Below are 15,468 nucleotides of genomic sequence, written 5' to 3'. Positions count from 1 at the left end.
AGTAATGCCATATGTGTTGCGACTATGTATGAAGACAAAGTATAAAGACAATAAGGTATGAACAGAAAAAAAAATGGTTGAGATATTATGAGAGCTCTTATACCAAAATCACCTTTTCTTTTAGCGTAAGCAATACGATTATTAAACTTCAAGTTAGGGCCTAATTTTATGCAAAGGAAAGTTACACAATCAGCCACTGGGATTAAATGATGGCCTGTGGATACTAGCGGTAGATAAGGGATAACTTTTTAAGATGTTTTAAAAATCATGAACTGAGTTTTAAGTGGGTTCAAAATTAGGTTGTTTAAAAAACACCATTGAATAACTTTGGTCAGGTCATTGTTCAGCTTAGTGATTAGCATCGTTAACAATTTAGGCGACATGAAAATGGCGGTATCATCAGCGTAAAGGACAACTTTAGGAAGAATAATGCAATCAATTAATTTAGATAGAAAACAATAGAGGCCCATTGCTTAATGACCTTAACATCTGAGTAAACGTCACGTATGCAGACTGACTGTTTGTGATAAAGTAAGTAATTTTAAAAAAAAGGTAAAGGTGCACCAGTTACGTATATCTAATGACTCTAGTTTAGTAAACAAAATATTACAATTAACGGTGTCAAAGGCTTTAGTCAAATAAAGAAATACAGAACCGACGAAATCGTCGTTGTCGATGGAAGACTAAGAAATCGTTTAATGATTGTAAAGCTAAATTGGTTGAACTACCTGCATGGAAACCAAATTGGCAAGGCTTTAGCAACTTAAATTTGTCAAGGTACTTGTTAATACATTTCAAAAATAATTTTTCAATAATTTTGCTAATCAAGGACAGAATAGAGATAGGTCGATAGTTTAGGACCTCTGTAATGTCACCTTTTTTATGCACTGGGATTACCTTGGCCTTCTTAAGTGTGCTCGGAAAGGTACCACATTTAAAAATGAGATTAATTATATTACTTAATACTTCTGCAATATGTGAAGCAGTGAGCTTTAAGTGATAAGCAGAAATATTATCTAGCCTGATGCTAGAGTTTTTTAGATTTAGGATTGTAGAACACACTTTATCAGGGGGGACAGGAAAGAGAAAAAGTGAATGGTTACAATGTGTAAGAGGATACAATGAAGTTACAGACCTATAATTGTATATCTCATTGAAGTAATCACCAAACGAGTTATCAATGTTGGATGCCTGAGTGTAGATTTGTTGTTTATAATTTGTTTTATCAATTATTCTACTAACTTGTGGTCTATTCAAAGTCATTGAAAAGTTTCCATTTTTTCATGGGGTTATTTTTTGTCTTACAAAATTCTTTTTCATAATAAAGTTGTTTAGATTTTTTTAGAAGGTTATTCAACAAATTACTGTATTTTTTATACCTAAGTTTTAGAATGGCTGTTTTTTAGTTTTCTTATATAGATTATCTTTCTTTTGCATACTAGTTAACAAACCATTTGCTAACCAGGTATTAAAGAGAAATTTTAATATTTTCTTGCAATTGGCAGTTTTAGTGTTTGCATACACTGCTTTAAGAAACAAGGAACGGAAATTCTCTAGTGCTTTTTCAGGATCATGCAAATCACCAATGGAAGTCCAGTCAGTGCCATGAATTGTATTGATAAAGTTGTCCTGATTTAAGCTATAAGTCAAATGGCATGTGTTATAGTGAGGTAGTTTTGCGGCAAGAGTTACAACTATGGGAAGATGATCATTGATAAGCACATCAATGACTCCTGCACATGGTGTTGGTGTGATATCGCTTAAAGCGTCGTCAAGAACAGTACCAGTGGGTGAAAATCATGTAGGGGATGAAATTAGGGACTCAAGCCCGAAACCAAGAAAGCAATCACTATATGCTATTGTGCTGTTATATGTGTCCAATAAATCAGTATTGATGTCACCAACCAGCACAACTTTCTTGTTTTCAGCAGAGATTATATTGAGTACTGCAGCAAGATTACGTAGAAAATCCAGGATAGATGAAGATGGGGAATGGTAAATGCATGCAATTATCAAATTATTAAGATTGCAAAGAGGGGAAACGTTAGCCTTAATCCACACAGTTTCACAGTTCAAAACATTTAAACACAAGTCAAACATACGCTTGTACTTAATTTCAGACAATATAAATATAGCTGAACTGCCGTAGCGACCAGAATCACAGTGACAATATTCTGAATTATACGAGCGAAAACCATACAGATTGCCATCACAAGAACCTAACCATGTTTTAGTGACACACATAAATGAAAAAGAATGACAGTGCGATTCAAAGAAGGAAGCAATGCTGTCATGGTTTTTGCACAAACTATGGACGTTGATGTGCAGTAACAAATAGGCAAAATGAGAGCAACGATTTTGTTTCCCCAGGTGAAAGCTGTGCCATGACAGTATAAAACAAAGATTATACAACAGGAAAGATAAATTGCAGAAATCAGCATCGAGTGAATACGCGAAGCTCAGATTCCACATTTATCCTAAAGACCTTTACGGGCCTTACGGGCGATATCAGACTTACGGGCCTTGATATGACAATTCTCCAATGGTTTTCAATATAACTGCACAATCCTCGCCTTGTGTACAAGGGACGCCTTTGATTTCGACATTATTCAGCCTGCTGTATTGCTCTATATCTGCAATCCTCTTGGATAGCTGTTCGTTTTTGGCCCCCAGTGTTTTAGTTGAATTGACCAGTTCATAAACAAACGAGCATACTGAATCATATTGGTCACTCATGAAACGCACACTGTCAACAAGTGAACCAAGATTACCAAGAACCTGATCTTCTAGCTTTTTGGAAATTTTAGACACAGGTTCATCAACAAGGTTATCCAGTTTAGCATGAAGCAGGGACTCGAGGTGCTCAATTTTCTTGGCCAGTTCGGTATTAGTAGGCATATTGCTTAGCAAGCAAAACCACAAGGCAACACTTATGGGCAGCAGCCGCAGGTGAGTATGCAACATGGACGAAAATAATAGTATGAAAGTATTTAAACCAACCTGTAGCGTAGAGAACAGATTCTTAGTAGATGCCCAATTCCTATGACCGCTGCCCAAGAAGTGTCTGGGTGTGTTGGCGGTTCCCTTATATACCCTACGACGCAGTTAATGCAGGCGTAGTGGTGTCCTAGGGCAGAAATGCAGCACATGCAAACAACAGAACGCTAAAGGCCGCACAAGGTGACGATAGCGAAGGCGATGTCAATCTTCTGGTAGCGACGTAGCAGCAGGCACAGTTGGGCACAGGCGAAAACGTAGCAGGGTGGCACGTGCAAGCACGAGTGTAGCTGCGCATGGTAGAATGCTGCACGGCAGGAACCACTTGTTTGACAGCACCAGTCTGTAGTGGAGAGAAGATTCTTAGTAGATGCCCAATTCCTATGACCGCTGGCCAAAAATATACATCCTAAATGTGCATCCTATATTACTTCGTTACTGATAAAATATTTGTGAACTGCTCTATCTAAGATGCTTAGAAACTTTGAAGCTAGTCATTATAGCGCCAACGTCATTCAGTGATTGCACTAATAAGGGAAGTGAAGTGCTGATAGAAAGCTGTAGGTAGGGTTCAGCATTTTAGGTTTTCACTTTCCCAAAATTCATCCAGCTTACTTCAGATTTTGTTTCCACTTAAATGCTCGGTCCTTTTTTCCCCTGTTGAATACATTCTTCAGGAACATCTGTTGTCTTCTTTTGGTAACGAATTTTTCATGCTGAGATTACTGTTTTCTTTTTCTTTTTTTGTCAACAGCTGGTTCACTATTTTTGTAGATGCTGAAAGATGTTAAATGCAATGGCTTGGCAGATACTACACCGCATTAGCATCATGTAACTTGCCAAATTCATCCACCACAGTGGCGGCAGGCTGAAGACTGCAAGAGCCCGAAGCCCAAACCATAGAGAAAGGAAAGACTTTTAAAGAGAGGACACTCCCATAGAACCCGGCGGCCCAATTGACTGTAGCACACCAAGCGGCTATACGGTGTGCTACACCGTCACATATGGTGACATATGTGACGGTGACATATGGCACCTAGATTTATCCTAGGTGCCATATGTGGTGTTCGTCACATTTCTCCTAGAGGTCATGAGTTGGATTTATCATATCTGTCCTAGGTGTCAAGAGTGAGGTTTGTTGCATCTGTCTTAGAAATCATAAGTTGGTTTCATCACATTTGTCTTGAGTACCATGAGTTGGTTTCATAAGATTTCTCCTAAATGTCACAGGTTGGCCTCATCACATTCATTATAAGTACCATAAGTGGGATTTGTCACACTGGTCAAATTTGTCCTAGCCACCATAGGTTGGCAGCCTTGAGCTGTTTGGCACCTTTGATAAATGGCTCTGTGCTCAAAACAAGTTCATGTTGAGTATGGGCTGCTGCATGGACCGTGGTTTTCTTACTACACTGTTTCAGAAGTAAACTTTGTGCACTAGTAAAGTTTGCCATTGTGCCCCAAACATACCATTGGTGTTCTATAGCAAGAAAGATCAGAGCTGTGCTTTTAACTGTAAATCTAAAAGCTTAGATGCCTCTGCAGTGAAGTTTTCTGTGGTTACCCAATTAATGAGGTTAACATTATGTGTTACATTAGCTTTCATGGATGCCTGTGGTACCTTGATGTCACCAAGCCCAGCTTATACGCTTATTACAGTTAATAAGTTTATTACTGTTCATATGGTAAAGTGTCAGCAGTGTTAGAATATGCAAACGAATGCTCGAAATAGTACCATTTGTCACGACATCCTTTTGGAACGTCGAAACTTTATTCTTCAGAGGCTTCCAGAACGGAATTACAATTTAGGAGTCGTACTTTAATGTAGTCCAATTTGCTAAGCTCAGTGCTGACATTGGCACCTCTGCTGATGAAGGCGAAGATCTAAGCGCAAGTGTTTGTCTCGGTCACTTAGCATTTGACACTGCCTTGCACACTTTTGCACCCTGTTGTGGCACCAGTACATGTTCACCGCCTGCGTTATCTTGCACTTGCACCACACTGGCACATATCTGTTCTTTTCTTTATTTTTTCTGCATGGCACATTGGGCAGATGTACTCACATGGTGCGTCTTTTTTTTTAAATGTTCAGACATTTTTGTTGGTGCAGTAACTGACAACACACCCTCTCAAGGTGTTTGCGGGCCAGCTGATTTACACTTCTCACCTAGTTTTCCTAGTACAGAAACGGATAAGCAATTGCTTGCTTAGGAAGCAAGTTTAACATAGCCTTTGACATAACACTTGTGCGCACAAATGTTTAGCTGGCTCTATAACTTTATTCACTGCTCTAGCTATATAAAAAAACGACAGGGTCGCTGCACCACTGAATTCAATATATGCACTACTCTAGTAGTTGTGTTACCCTTGGTAAGCAATAATGTATACGCATGCTCACTTCTTTCTTTTCTTTAAACATAAAATGTTATGCGCTAATGAAGTAATCCGCATAAGCCCTGCCTAGGGAATGCGTAGTTTTATCGTTGCTTATTGGCTTCTCTACCTTAGAACACTGCCTAGTATACCTGACTCATGGTGGCCAGGTTTGCATAACTTCATGCATGGTGATAATTCCAATGCAAATTGAAACTGCTTGGTCGTGGATAAAACAGTAGAATCTTATAGCTTAATATAGTTTGCACCCAACAGTGTTAACCGCTTTGGCTGCAGGCTTTGCTGTCTTTAGATAGACGAAAGTTTATTTTCAGTGAGATTCAGCTGCGCAGCATCACTTGGTAAAATGTCACACAATGCACAAAATTTATTGGTCAGGCTAAAGTATCACAAATGTTTATTTGTGTTTGTGTGCGTGTCGACCATGTAGTTTCTTTTTTTTTTGACTAGCATGCCAGAAATGGCAGCAGTGTGCACCACTAGCTTGTACTTTCTTGTGCACTCGCACCCACACCAGCACTGTTTATGCTGCACACATATGCACAGCTGTTGCGCTTGCATTGTTGAAGCTGTGCTGTTCTGCACTAGCTGTATAAGTGCATGTGTTGCTTGACACGTGCGCTGCTTGTGTTCACACCCATGATGCAAGTTCTGCACACACTGGCTTTTAGTTGGAGAAGCCGCAAGCTGTGCGGTTGAAAAGAAAACGCACAGCCTGGAGCAGCACCCGCTGAAGTGCCAGTGATTATGTTCTCAATTGAACACTTTTAAAGATTTCACTTTCACGTGACAAGATGTTGGAAATCGCGTCACTTTGTGATGCAATTTCCCAGTGACGCTCTTTGAAAGTGATTCTCATGGCAGGAGGTGTGTCATTCTTCTCATCACGCCCACTTCCTCTGGCTCAGCCAATCGGTATGCATGTACTGGAAGTCATACCCTCAGAAGTGATCGATCGAGAATGCATTCTTAGTCATGATGCTGGCCAAAAATGTTTGATGTCTGTTCCTGAAGCACAGGGGCTATTTGTGCACTCTTTTGGCTCGTGTTATTGTCTGATGCTGACACTGGCTGTGGGGTTCTGTTGCCACACACATCATAAGTTCAATTTCTAGCCACAATGTCCGCATTGTGATTGGGCTGGGATACAGTGCTGTATGGCAAAACACCCAGTACGACAAAAACTGGGGCAATAGCAACCAAGTCGGTATGTCATGTGATACTCGCGCCGCCTGTTTGTCATCTGTGCACAAACTTACATTCTCTTTTCAATACCCCTTTCCCCCCCATGCCCCACCTTTTCTGTCTCGCAGCAAAGTAGACTGTTCATACCCAAGCTGCCCAGTCTTAGTATAGGATCGTGAGAGGAAAAACGAGCCAACGCCCCTTGTCTGCTTGCTCCGCGCCGTTCTGCTCCCGACGAACAACCGCCACCAGCCAACAGCAAAAACCACCACAAGTTAGACCCCCAACTGCTGTAAGGTCAGGCCGTCAACGACACTGTGTGCGGAGACATGCCATCAGCAACGGCCATGACGAACCGAACTCTTCTTATTTTTCTTCTTCTACTTCTTGCCACCAATACCACTTCGAAGAGGAAACCAAATGGGTCTGCCACAGTCCCCATCTTCGTAGTGGGTGGTGGCCCCATGTCGCCAGCAAAGAAGGACTCTCGAAACCGTAAACGCCGTCGGACAGGAGAAGGCTGTTGACCAGTCATCCAGTGTGCCACGCTTCCGGACGCATTGACCACAACGCAACGGTGATGCACGCCGAGGGTGTCCATTGTGCGGGACGTTGCTTTTCGTTTGCGTTCCCTCGGGAAAGGTGAAGCCACAATTGCTCCTTGATTCTCCTTATCGACGTCTCTGTCCCTCTCTCTTGTGTAGTTTTCTACTGCTGCTCCGTGTCCTGAGTTTCCCCTGTGCGCGTCCGTAATGCGGACGGTGACAAAGTGTTGCCAGAGGAGCCTGCAAGCGTTACCGGCAATATGTGTGATAGGTTTGATGGGCAGGCATTCCATTCGATGGCCACAACTCGCGAGGCATGCATTGTGCAAAAGTCATTCCCCATGGATAGCCTCATCTGTGCATACAATGCAAATGTCATCACTGTTGGATTGCTGTCTGCATAAAAGCAAGTACAGTCGGCTTGGGGTAATACAAACTCGGATAACCCAAAATTCTAGTTTGTTCAAAGAAAAATAATGATTTTGTTTGGCCTACTACGTTTTCAATGCAAATTAAGCTTCTTTCATTATTAATATTTGTTTTTAATTCTGGCAGCTCAAACTTTCAAGCCTCCCAGAGCAACAGGGCAGTGGGGTCATAGACAGCCGACAGGAGGGCATTCATAATGCATCAGTAACGAAAACATGCTCATGTTTGGCGTTCAGGCTGCTGTGTACGGTAACAGACTTCACTATGAGATGGCTCCACTGACACAGTTGCTTCCCTGCAGCTCTGACATACGGAATGTGCATCTGTGGGGACTGCCTCCTTTTTGTCTTCTTTTTCAATGTAATCTATTAAAGGGGCTCTGAAACAGTTTTCTAACTAATTGTAGAATGGCTCCACTATTAAGGGATGAATCTTTTGCCGATTACCTCATGAATCTCCTGCCACAAACATTTTTCAAATCCTTCAAGTGGAGTTGGATGTAGTTATTGCACCGATGTGCGGGTTCTCTCTTCTTTCGTCTCCACTAATGTGCTGGAAGCTACACAGAGGAGATTCGGCAAGCGGGCAAGCCCTGCCCTAAATTTGGACATCTTCATTTAGTTCTTTTTTTCTTCTTATTTACAATACTACTTCCAAGTCAAGCATGTGTGTCACTCTCTCGACGCGTGATAGGTGCTCTGGCACCCTAATCTACTTTGCCTGCAAATACCAATCAGCATAGTCTCGCCGATAAAAAGGCTCGTTGCGGCACCCTATGGTGGCCATGGCATCTACACTACGCGGCACGTCGGTGTGATCTCTGAGGCCACACACAGCAAATGCAGCTATGCGCATCTGTTGTGGGTAGAGCGGACGTGCAAAGATGAAGTGCTTGCTTTGTCGTTTTGAGATCACAGACATACATATGTTTCACGTATTTAACTCAACATTAGCAATAATAGTATTGCTGAGAAGGTACTCGTGATCACGAAACCCACTAATACCGGTTGGTTGGCAGCTGGGCTGCTTGCGACGTAGCTGCTGACAACATTGTGAAGGAGAGAGCAAGCAATGTTTTACTGTTCTTGACACAAGGCTGTCAATTTTCTGCTGCATGTAGCGAAATAATATTTAGCTCACACGTCCACAGGAGCCTCGTCTACAGATCGGAAATGTTTTCTTGCTACATTCAAAAAGTCTTTCAGGACCCCTTTAATGTCTGCACATGATTTCATTTAGGAGGCATAAAATTGCGTTTTTGTGCTTACATGTTCATATCAGAGCTCCACATTTGGAACATCTTTTAATTCAACTTAAAATTATTCCAACTTTCAATAACTCCAACAAAAATGGATAGTTCTTACGGGTTTGAATTAGAAAAAGTCGACTGTATTGCTTCGACATCCGCGAGCACACTAGCGGATGCAATTTCGGCAAGGGTCACAGTTGTAATGGAGAAACTGGGAGTATTCATGCTGTGATCTTCCACCCTCATGGACAGGTTGTTTCAGGGGTGGCATTTACAAGTTGTCAACTCATGCAGAAAACGTCCGTCGCACTGCGTGCATGCTGTACCGGCGTGTGTCGATCACCTGAACGGCGCCTGTGCAGCTCACTCTCAAGTGCGACACAACCCAACGAGGAGAACAGTTGTGACAACTCAAATGGGATGTGTTTGTTAATGTGCTAGGAACCGAAGTGCTGTAATAGTTAGTATCCAATCTGCAGTTATTGAAAGCTTCCAGATACCTTAAGCTTACGTTGCACCAATAAAGACTCGAGTAGCTGACTCCACTGCTAAGTCGACGGACAGCAGCATAAAAGGAGCACCACCGCAGCTCCTTCTCATCGTAACTGCCCGTAAACATGCATCGTAGCAGACTTCTTGAATCAATATCAACACCTAGAATTCAGTCAGACGAGAGCACGTCATACTGCACTGCGGCTTCTGGTACGCTGCCCTTTATTTAGTGCGTAGGATGAACATTGAATTAGCGTGGGCCTGTTTTTACCACTTAGGATGTCACTGGGACATAAGCCAATCAAAATATATCGAAACACAGGAAGTTATCATTACAGCGTGCTACATCACCTGTTGGAGATCTCCCCCTCCTAAAAAAAGGCTGTTTCGTACAACCAACTATGGTGGATGGGTGCAATTCAACAGTCTACTCCAATTTTAATCATTCTGTTCATTTTGTTTTGCGCACCAGCCAGAGAGCTCCAGTCTAACGAGATCAAATGGTTTCGTGTTGCTAACCTAATAGGTCCTCCTTGGTTCCACTTGGCTTTAGTTTTCGGTTTTCCGTGCAGACTAACTGGATCCGTTGATTCTCTTCAGTGTAGGTAAAGACAGAATATATTTGAAATGGAATGCATGCTCTATGAGCTATGCAGGCCCAGAAGTTGTTGAATGTTATTGTCGACCATCTCTACCAGTGTATCTTGGAATCTGCCTTGAAATTGAATTTGAAATGTACTGTGTTCTTGCTCAGTGATTGGTTTGCTAGGCCATCTGCCATTGCAAGAGACTCATGGCGCGGTTGTAAGAGAGGTAAATTGTGTTGAGTAGTTTGGACAGCACTGAATTGCATAGTTAGCTGCACTGCGGACTTGAAGGTCTGCTGTTCCATGCATGGAACAGCAGACTTTAAGGCCCCCCCCCTTGAAGAGGGGGGGGCCTGCAGGGCCTGCATCCATGCAGCCCCCCCCCCCTTTCCCGCTCCTTGAAAAGAAACCCAAGGCACCATTTATGCGAGAGGTCGCACCTTGAAACTTGTCCCCACACTAAGGTCATTTTTGTGCAACTGTTTTTTATTAGGATGCCATGATTAGATCAGATCCGAGAAGCACCTGTTTATCGCGTTTTTGTCCTGCTATCAGAGCTTTTGTTTGCCACCACTACATCGAAAAAAAGGATTTTCCCTCATTTTACTCTATTTGAGCCATTTTTATGCAGAAGAATTTGCTGTAAGTTATCTGTCTGGATCCTTGCTTACATTCGACCGTAGTGCATATTTGCCAACTTTTACTATCGTATAAAAAAATTTCAGGTTTTTATAGCTTGATTATAATTGTTGTATTGGCAGCAATAATTTACCAACTTTCTTGCTTGTGCCTAGCTTAGGGCAAAACTTATTCTGAAAGAATACAAATACAGTCGCTGAACGATTATTTATAGCCTGGTTTTTAGGAGCCACTGGTGGTACAGACCTAACCGTGCAATAGTGACACTAACTTACAGAACTATCATATAATGGCAACCAAAATTTCGGCCACCATTACGCAGATTCTTCATGAATACATTTAATAAACATTTTTCACGCATATCTGGCTGTGAATATATGAAGAAGAGTTTCTATTGTCAGCATCCCTACAGAGCAAAGCCTGTAAAGCTTCAATGAACAGTCAACATCTTTAGTAGCAAAAGCATTTGTCTTTACCTAATTTTATTGTTTCTTGGCTGTAACTGTAGTATTCTTTATGTTCTTAGGTTGACAGGTCTGGTAGCATATCTTTTTGTTGACAATCACGCAGGCACTGTCAAAACCTGAAGTCATGCAAGTCTGATGCTAGAATGTCAAGGCAGCATTGCTACTTGTCCTTAGTTCTTTCTCGGTGTCGTCAGTCTGCTCATGGTGAGGCATGTGGTATTCCACAGTCATATTCTTAGTGACCTAGCTTACAAAATGGTTTTTGCACTACAAGACGCAGACAAAAAAGGGAGGGGGGAGTACAGGACACACGTCTTCTAGCACGAAAACCATTTCGCAATGCATAACCAACTCACCCAGATCACCAATTTGACTGATCCAGCTTAAACTTAATCTTTTGTGACTCCATAAACAAAAAGAACGCCAGAGCTTACAAATCAAGTGGTGGCAAAGCCGCATCAGACTAGGACTCTTTCTTAGTTTTATTTAACAAAACACACGAGGAAAATATGGATAGTTCTGCAGTGCTTCGATGTCGACAGCAAGCATAGTCCCAAAAAAGTGTTGTAGTGAAAATTTGTAAATTTATTGAAATCGTGCACAAATCAAGGAAACAGGTGAAACCAATATTAACTGTCTTGCATTAAGCTGTCTGGATCTGTTCTGTCATCTGCTCCTATAGTTATCCTGTTTAAATGGTCTTCATAGAAGAAACAAATAAGAAGCTACAACTTACAAATCTGCAAATACTCTGGGCATGTCCGTGAAGAGGCTGGGTGTGTCTCGGCTTATAGTTAAAGCGCAATTAATTTACTCATTAAATAATATACACAAAATTAGAAATGGAGCAGGCTGAATAACGCGCAGAAAGTGTTGACTAGAAGCTGATTTTTTAAGCTGTGTGCTAAATGAACTAGACAGAAACAACGAACATTGCAATCTAGTTACATTGATATACCTTAATGTTCCCATGGTGCCTTGAACTGGGGACTGAAAATTCTCTAGCAAGCCACTCACGGAAAGCCTCCCGAGAGGAACAGTGACATGTTGCTCCTTAAGTGAACACGTGTTAATGTGTACATGTACGGTCAACAGCAAAAGTTTACGGGATGCGGTTTCCCCTTCAAATGTGAATTCCTGCACTATTAAGGCACGACACTTTGTATTTAATGAATCGCTGTGTCTGTGGCGAAGGTTACTACATGCCGGAACATTTACTTCGAGGCTGTGTGACCGCGCTTCACGAGCATTCAGGTTCTTGGCAGATCCTGCGTCCCGTAAACTTTTGCGGTTGACTGTACCTGGCTGCATGGTGCATCTTGGCCTTGAATCTAATGATGGACCAAATTGATTTTATCGGGCCCCATCAAATTGCATCACTATCCAGCAGGCGGTAGTACGACTACAATAAAGTGCACTCATGTTAGCGTGAACTCAGTAACTTATGTCTTTTCGCCCCCCTTTTTTTTCTTCTTGGTATTTAGCCGTGTATGGCAGAAAGCTGCAATAAGGAGGTAGCTTGCCAATGCTAATGAGTTGGATTCTGGTCCTCAGATAGCAAGCTAATTTGACGCCATGCTTGTGGGCAAACTTTGTCTGCTGTTTTATGCACAGGCTCATAAATGGGGGGCCAATCATCCTTCTATAGCGACTACCCAAGGGGTTTTTGGAATCGCCAGCGGGTTAAAGGCAAGCTTATTTAGGTGTAATATCGCTACTGCGAAGCAGCTTGTTAGACTTGTTGACTGACAGGCTCTTTCCTTTCTCCAGGGCACACCGTGATCATCACGCACATCTCCCTAGCCCGTTGTGTTTGGTCACACCCTTCCGCCCGTGTTTTGTGAAGAAGAAAAAAAAAAACCGCGTACTTTTCACAGCGCGCCTCCAAGTTGTCGCAGCACGTTCTAGCTTTCTTGTGTGCACAGTTTCGTCCCGTGGTGATGTGGAACCTCTGGTGACAACCGTGAGTTGGCGCAGCGACTGCGAACTTGTTCACTTCGCTGTGACGTAGCAGAGATTTCTTGCTGTCTGCAGTCCTTGTGACATCCAGGTGATAATGCGCATACTCACATATGATGCACCGGAGCAGTTTTTTTTTCCTTCCTTTGGCTTGGCTTCTTACTTCTTCCGACATAGTGATGAAGAGCAGTTCACGTGAGACAAAGAAAAAAAAAATCTGATGCAGAAGTATGTTTTAGGACTAGCATAATCCTGTACATAGAACGACGCGTGCATATCAGTAGCTGACATGACATGAGGAACCCAGAAAATAGAATTTACCCACTGCAAGCCGTTTTTGAGCATCAACTGCGAGCAGGGTGGCCAAACACATCTTATTGGTGTGAGGAGACGAAAAAGTGGTGAACGCCAGGACGTTTAAAAGAAAAAGCATCTCTGAAAGCAGGAATTGTATCCAGTCTTTTTCTTTTGTGTGTGTGTTTTAGCACTGTGTCAGTCTGCTGGCCCAGTATTGTGTTTACATGCACAGTCAACGCAGTTTTACTAAGTTCATGCTTTTACTACACTATAATGTGTGAAACGAGAATACTAACCAACATAGTATATTAGTTAGCGACCGACATAAGTATGTTGGTAAATTAAGCAGAATAGTATGTTGATTAGTAACAAACATACTATGTTGGTATGCTAAACGACAGTATATTGGTTAGTGACCAGCATACTATGTTGTAATTCTAACCGATGTACTATATTGGTTATAGTAATCAACTAGTAACAAACAAACCATTGGTTTAAACAGTATATTTAGTCCGGCTGTGTTTACAAGAACTAGCTCATACTGTGCGAGTTCTAGCTTGCCTGTGTTTGAACTGGCTTTTGTTAAGTTTAGTCTTGTGTTCCAAAGAATCACATTTTGCTTAATTGAGTTTATCTTTTATCGCTAGGGCTCGAACTTGGCGTTCGCTATGTCGATACTACAGCTTGCCTGTGATGCGTCTAGTCATTTACTTGAGCACCAAGAACTCCAGCAAGTTACTGTGAAACGGCAGTTTTTTACTTTCCTTTTCTTTATTGTTGTTCAGGAGGCCAGATATATTTACAGGTTTTGTTTAAATGTTAAGTACTCCGGAAACATATTTATAACTGCTATCCACTCATTTTTATAAGTTCTCTGCTATGTCTTGGCAGGTATTTTGTTCCCACAACATAGTCAGTGGTCTGGGCTGCATATAGTCGTGACCTTAATCTTACACGAAGTCACAGCCTGATCTGTTTTGACAGTTATTCATGATTTCATGTTTGTAGATGCATACGAGTGTGCAGGACCAAAAAATTGGAAGTGTTATGTTTTCGCACATTTATTGCTATTTTTTCTTGTTTTATAGAACAGTTGAATAGGCCCCTTTGGCTCCAGGAATGAGCTCGATCACCGTCTCAAGTTTTGAATGAAGGACAGGAAAACACTGTCTAGTCGGAGATGGGATCTGAACATAGATGGCAGACAGGCCAAAATGAACGAGGTGTTTGTTTTACTGCTGCACTGCCTATAAATATGAACTTATGCCGACCTCCTTTAATTAAACATTCCACTTTGTTTCACTGTTCTAACATATTCATTGTGCATTGGATGTACTTTTTCTCAGTGATGCTTGATTCTTCACCAATTTTCCGTGCTGGTATCAAGCCACGATGTGGTTGTGTCTTTATTTTGCATATTGACGTTGATTTAAATCACTTTCGTCATGCGTCTAAATTGTGTGTTGTCTCCTAGTTTCTGATCAGTGTGCATGTGTACGCTTTCCACGAACTTAAGAAATGCAATACTTGACGCTACGTACTGTTTTGTCAGCATATGGTACTCAGCAAAATGCGTGCACCAATTCCATTTGCATTGCAGTTTCAATGACCGAGTGTTTGTTATGCGCAGTGATAAAATTGTGACTGATGAATGTTACAGTCTGTCTTGAACTGAAATTTTTTGCATGGTGATACATGAAAAAGGTTAGATTGGCCGCTTTCATTAATTTTATTTCCTTTCACATTTCTGCTTTCTAAGCTTGGCACCCTTATAGTTAACGTATATACATAAATGTACATACATTAAAAAAACACATATATGCATACCTAAAAAAACCATAGTTTACCAGGCCTTAGCAGAAAAGGGAGAAGAAATATATATGTAATTAAGAGGAAGTGTTTGTAAACTGCCTTTTGACTGCGTATGTGTTCTTGATTTCCTATGAGAACGGACTAGTGTGTAACATACGTGTTAATTAAAACAAGTTTGTTAACTCTATCTTGCTGTGCGTTTCTTCTTAAGCATAGAGTAGGAGCATACATTCTGGCACCACACACAATGTCTACCAAAGGTTTGGCAAGGTGAAAACTACTCTGAAAAGGTGAGAACAATTTCAGCACTGTGCTACCGCTTAGCACTTTGGTCACATACAGGTTGTTTCCGAAAATGCATTTAAACTTACTTTAAAATATGGAAGATGCGATCCCTGGCAGAAATTCCGAAAGAA

General features: G+C 41.6%; 1 protein-coding gene across 2 annotated transcripts in view; it reads left to right on the top strand.

Annotated features, from left to right (window-relative positions):
* Positions 1-15,239, top strand: part of LOC126534201 (regulator of G-protein signaling 7-like) — a 95,519-nt gene extending 80,280 nt beyond the window's left edge. For both annotated transcript variants that reach the window (XM_050181461.3, XM_050181462.3), the window contains one exon: positions 6,705-15,239. Coding sequence is in view for 1 of the 2 variants with exons in the window: in XM_050181462.3 (XP_050037419.1) it covers positions 6,705-6,755 (51 nt within the window). In the remaining variant the exon portion in view is untranslated. The remainder of the gene's footprint in view (positions 1-6,704) is intronic.
* The last annotated feature ends 229 nt before the right edge of the window (positions 15,240-15,468 follow it).

Source organism: Dermacentor andersoni, chromosome 7 (assembly GCF_023375885.2).
Source record: "Dermacentor andersoni chromosome 7, qqDerAnde1_hic_scaffold, whole genome shotgun sequence".
Taxonomy (NCBI): Eukaryota; Metazoa; Arthropoda; class Arachnida; order Ixodida; family Ixodidae; genus Dermacentor; species Dermacentor andersoni.
Note: the sequence above shows the minus strand (reverse complement) of the source record. Positions and strands in the feature narration are given on the sequence as shown.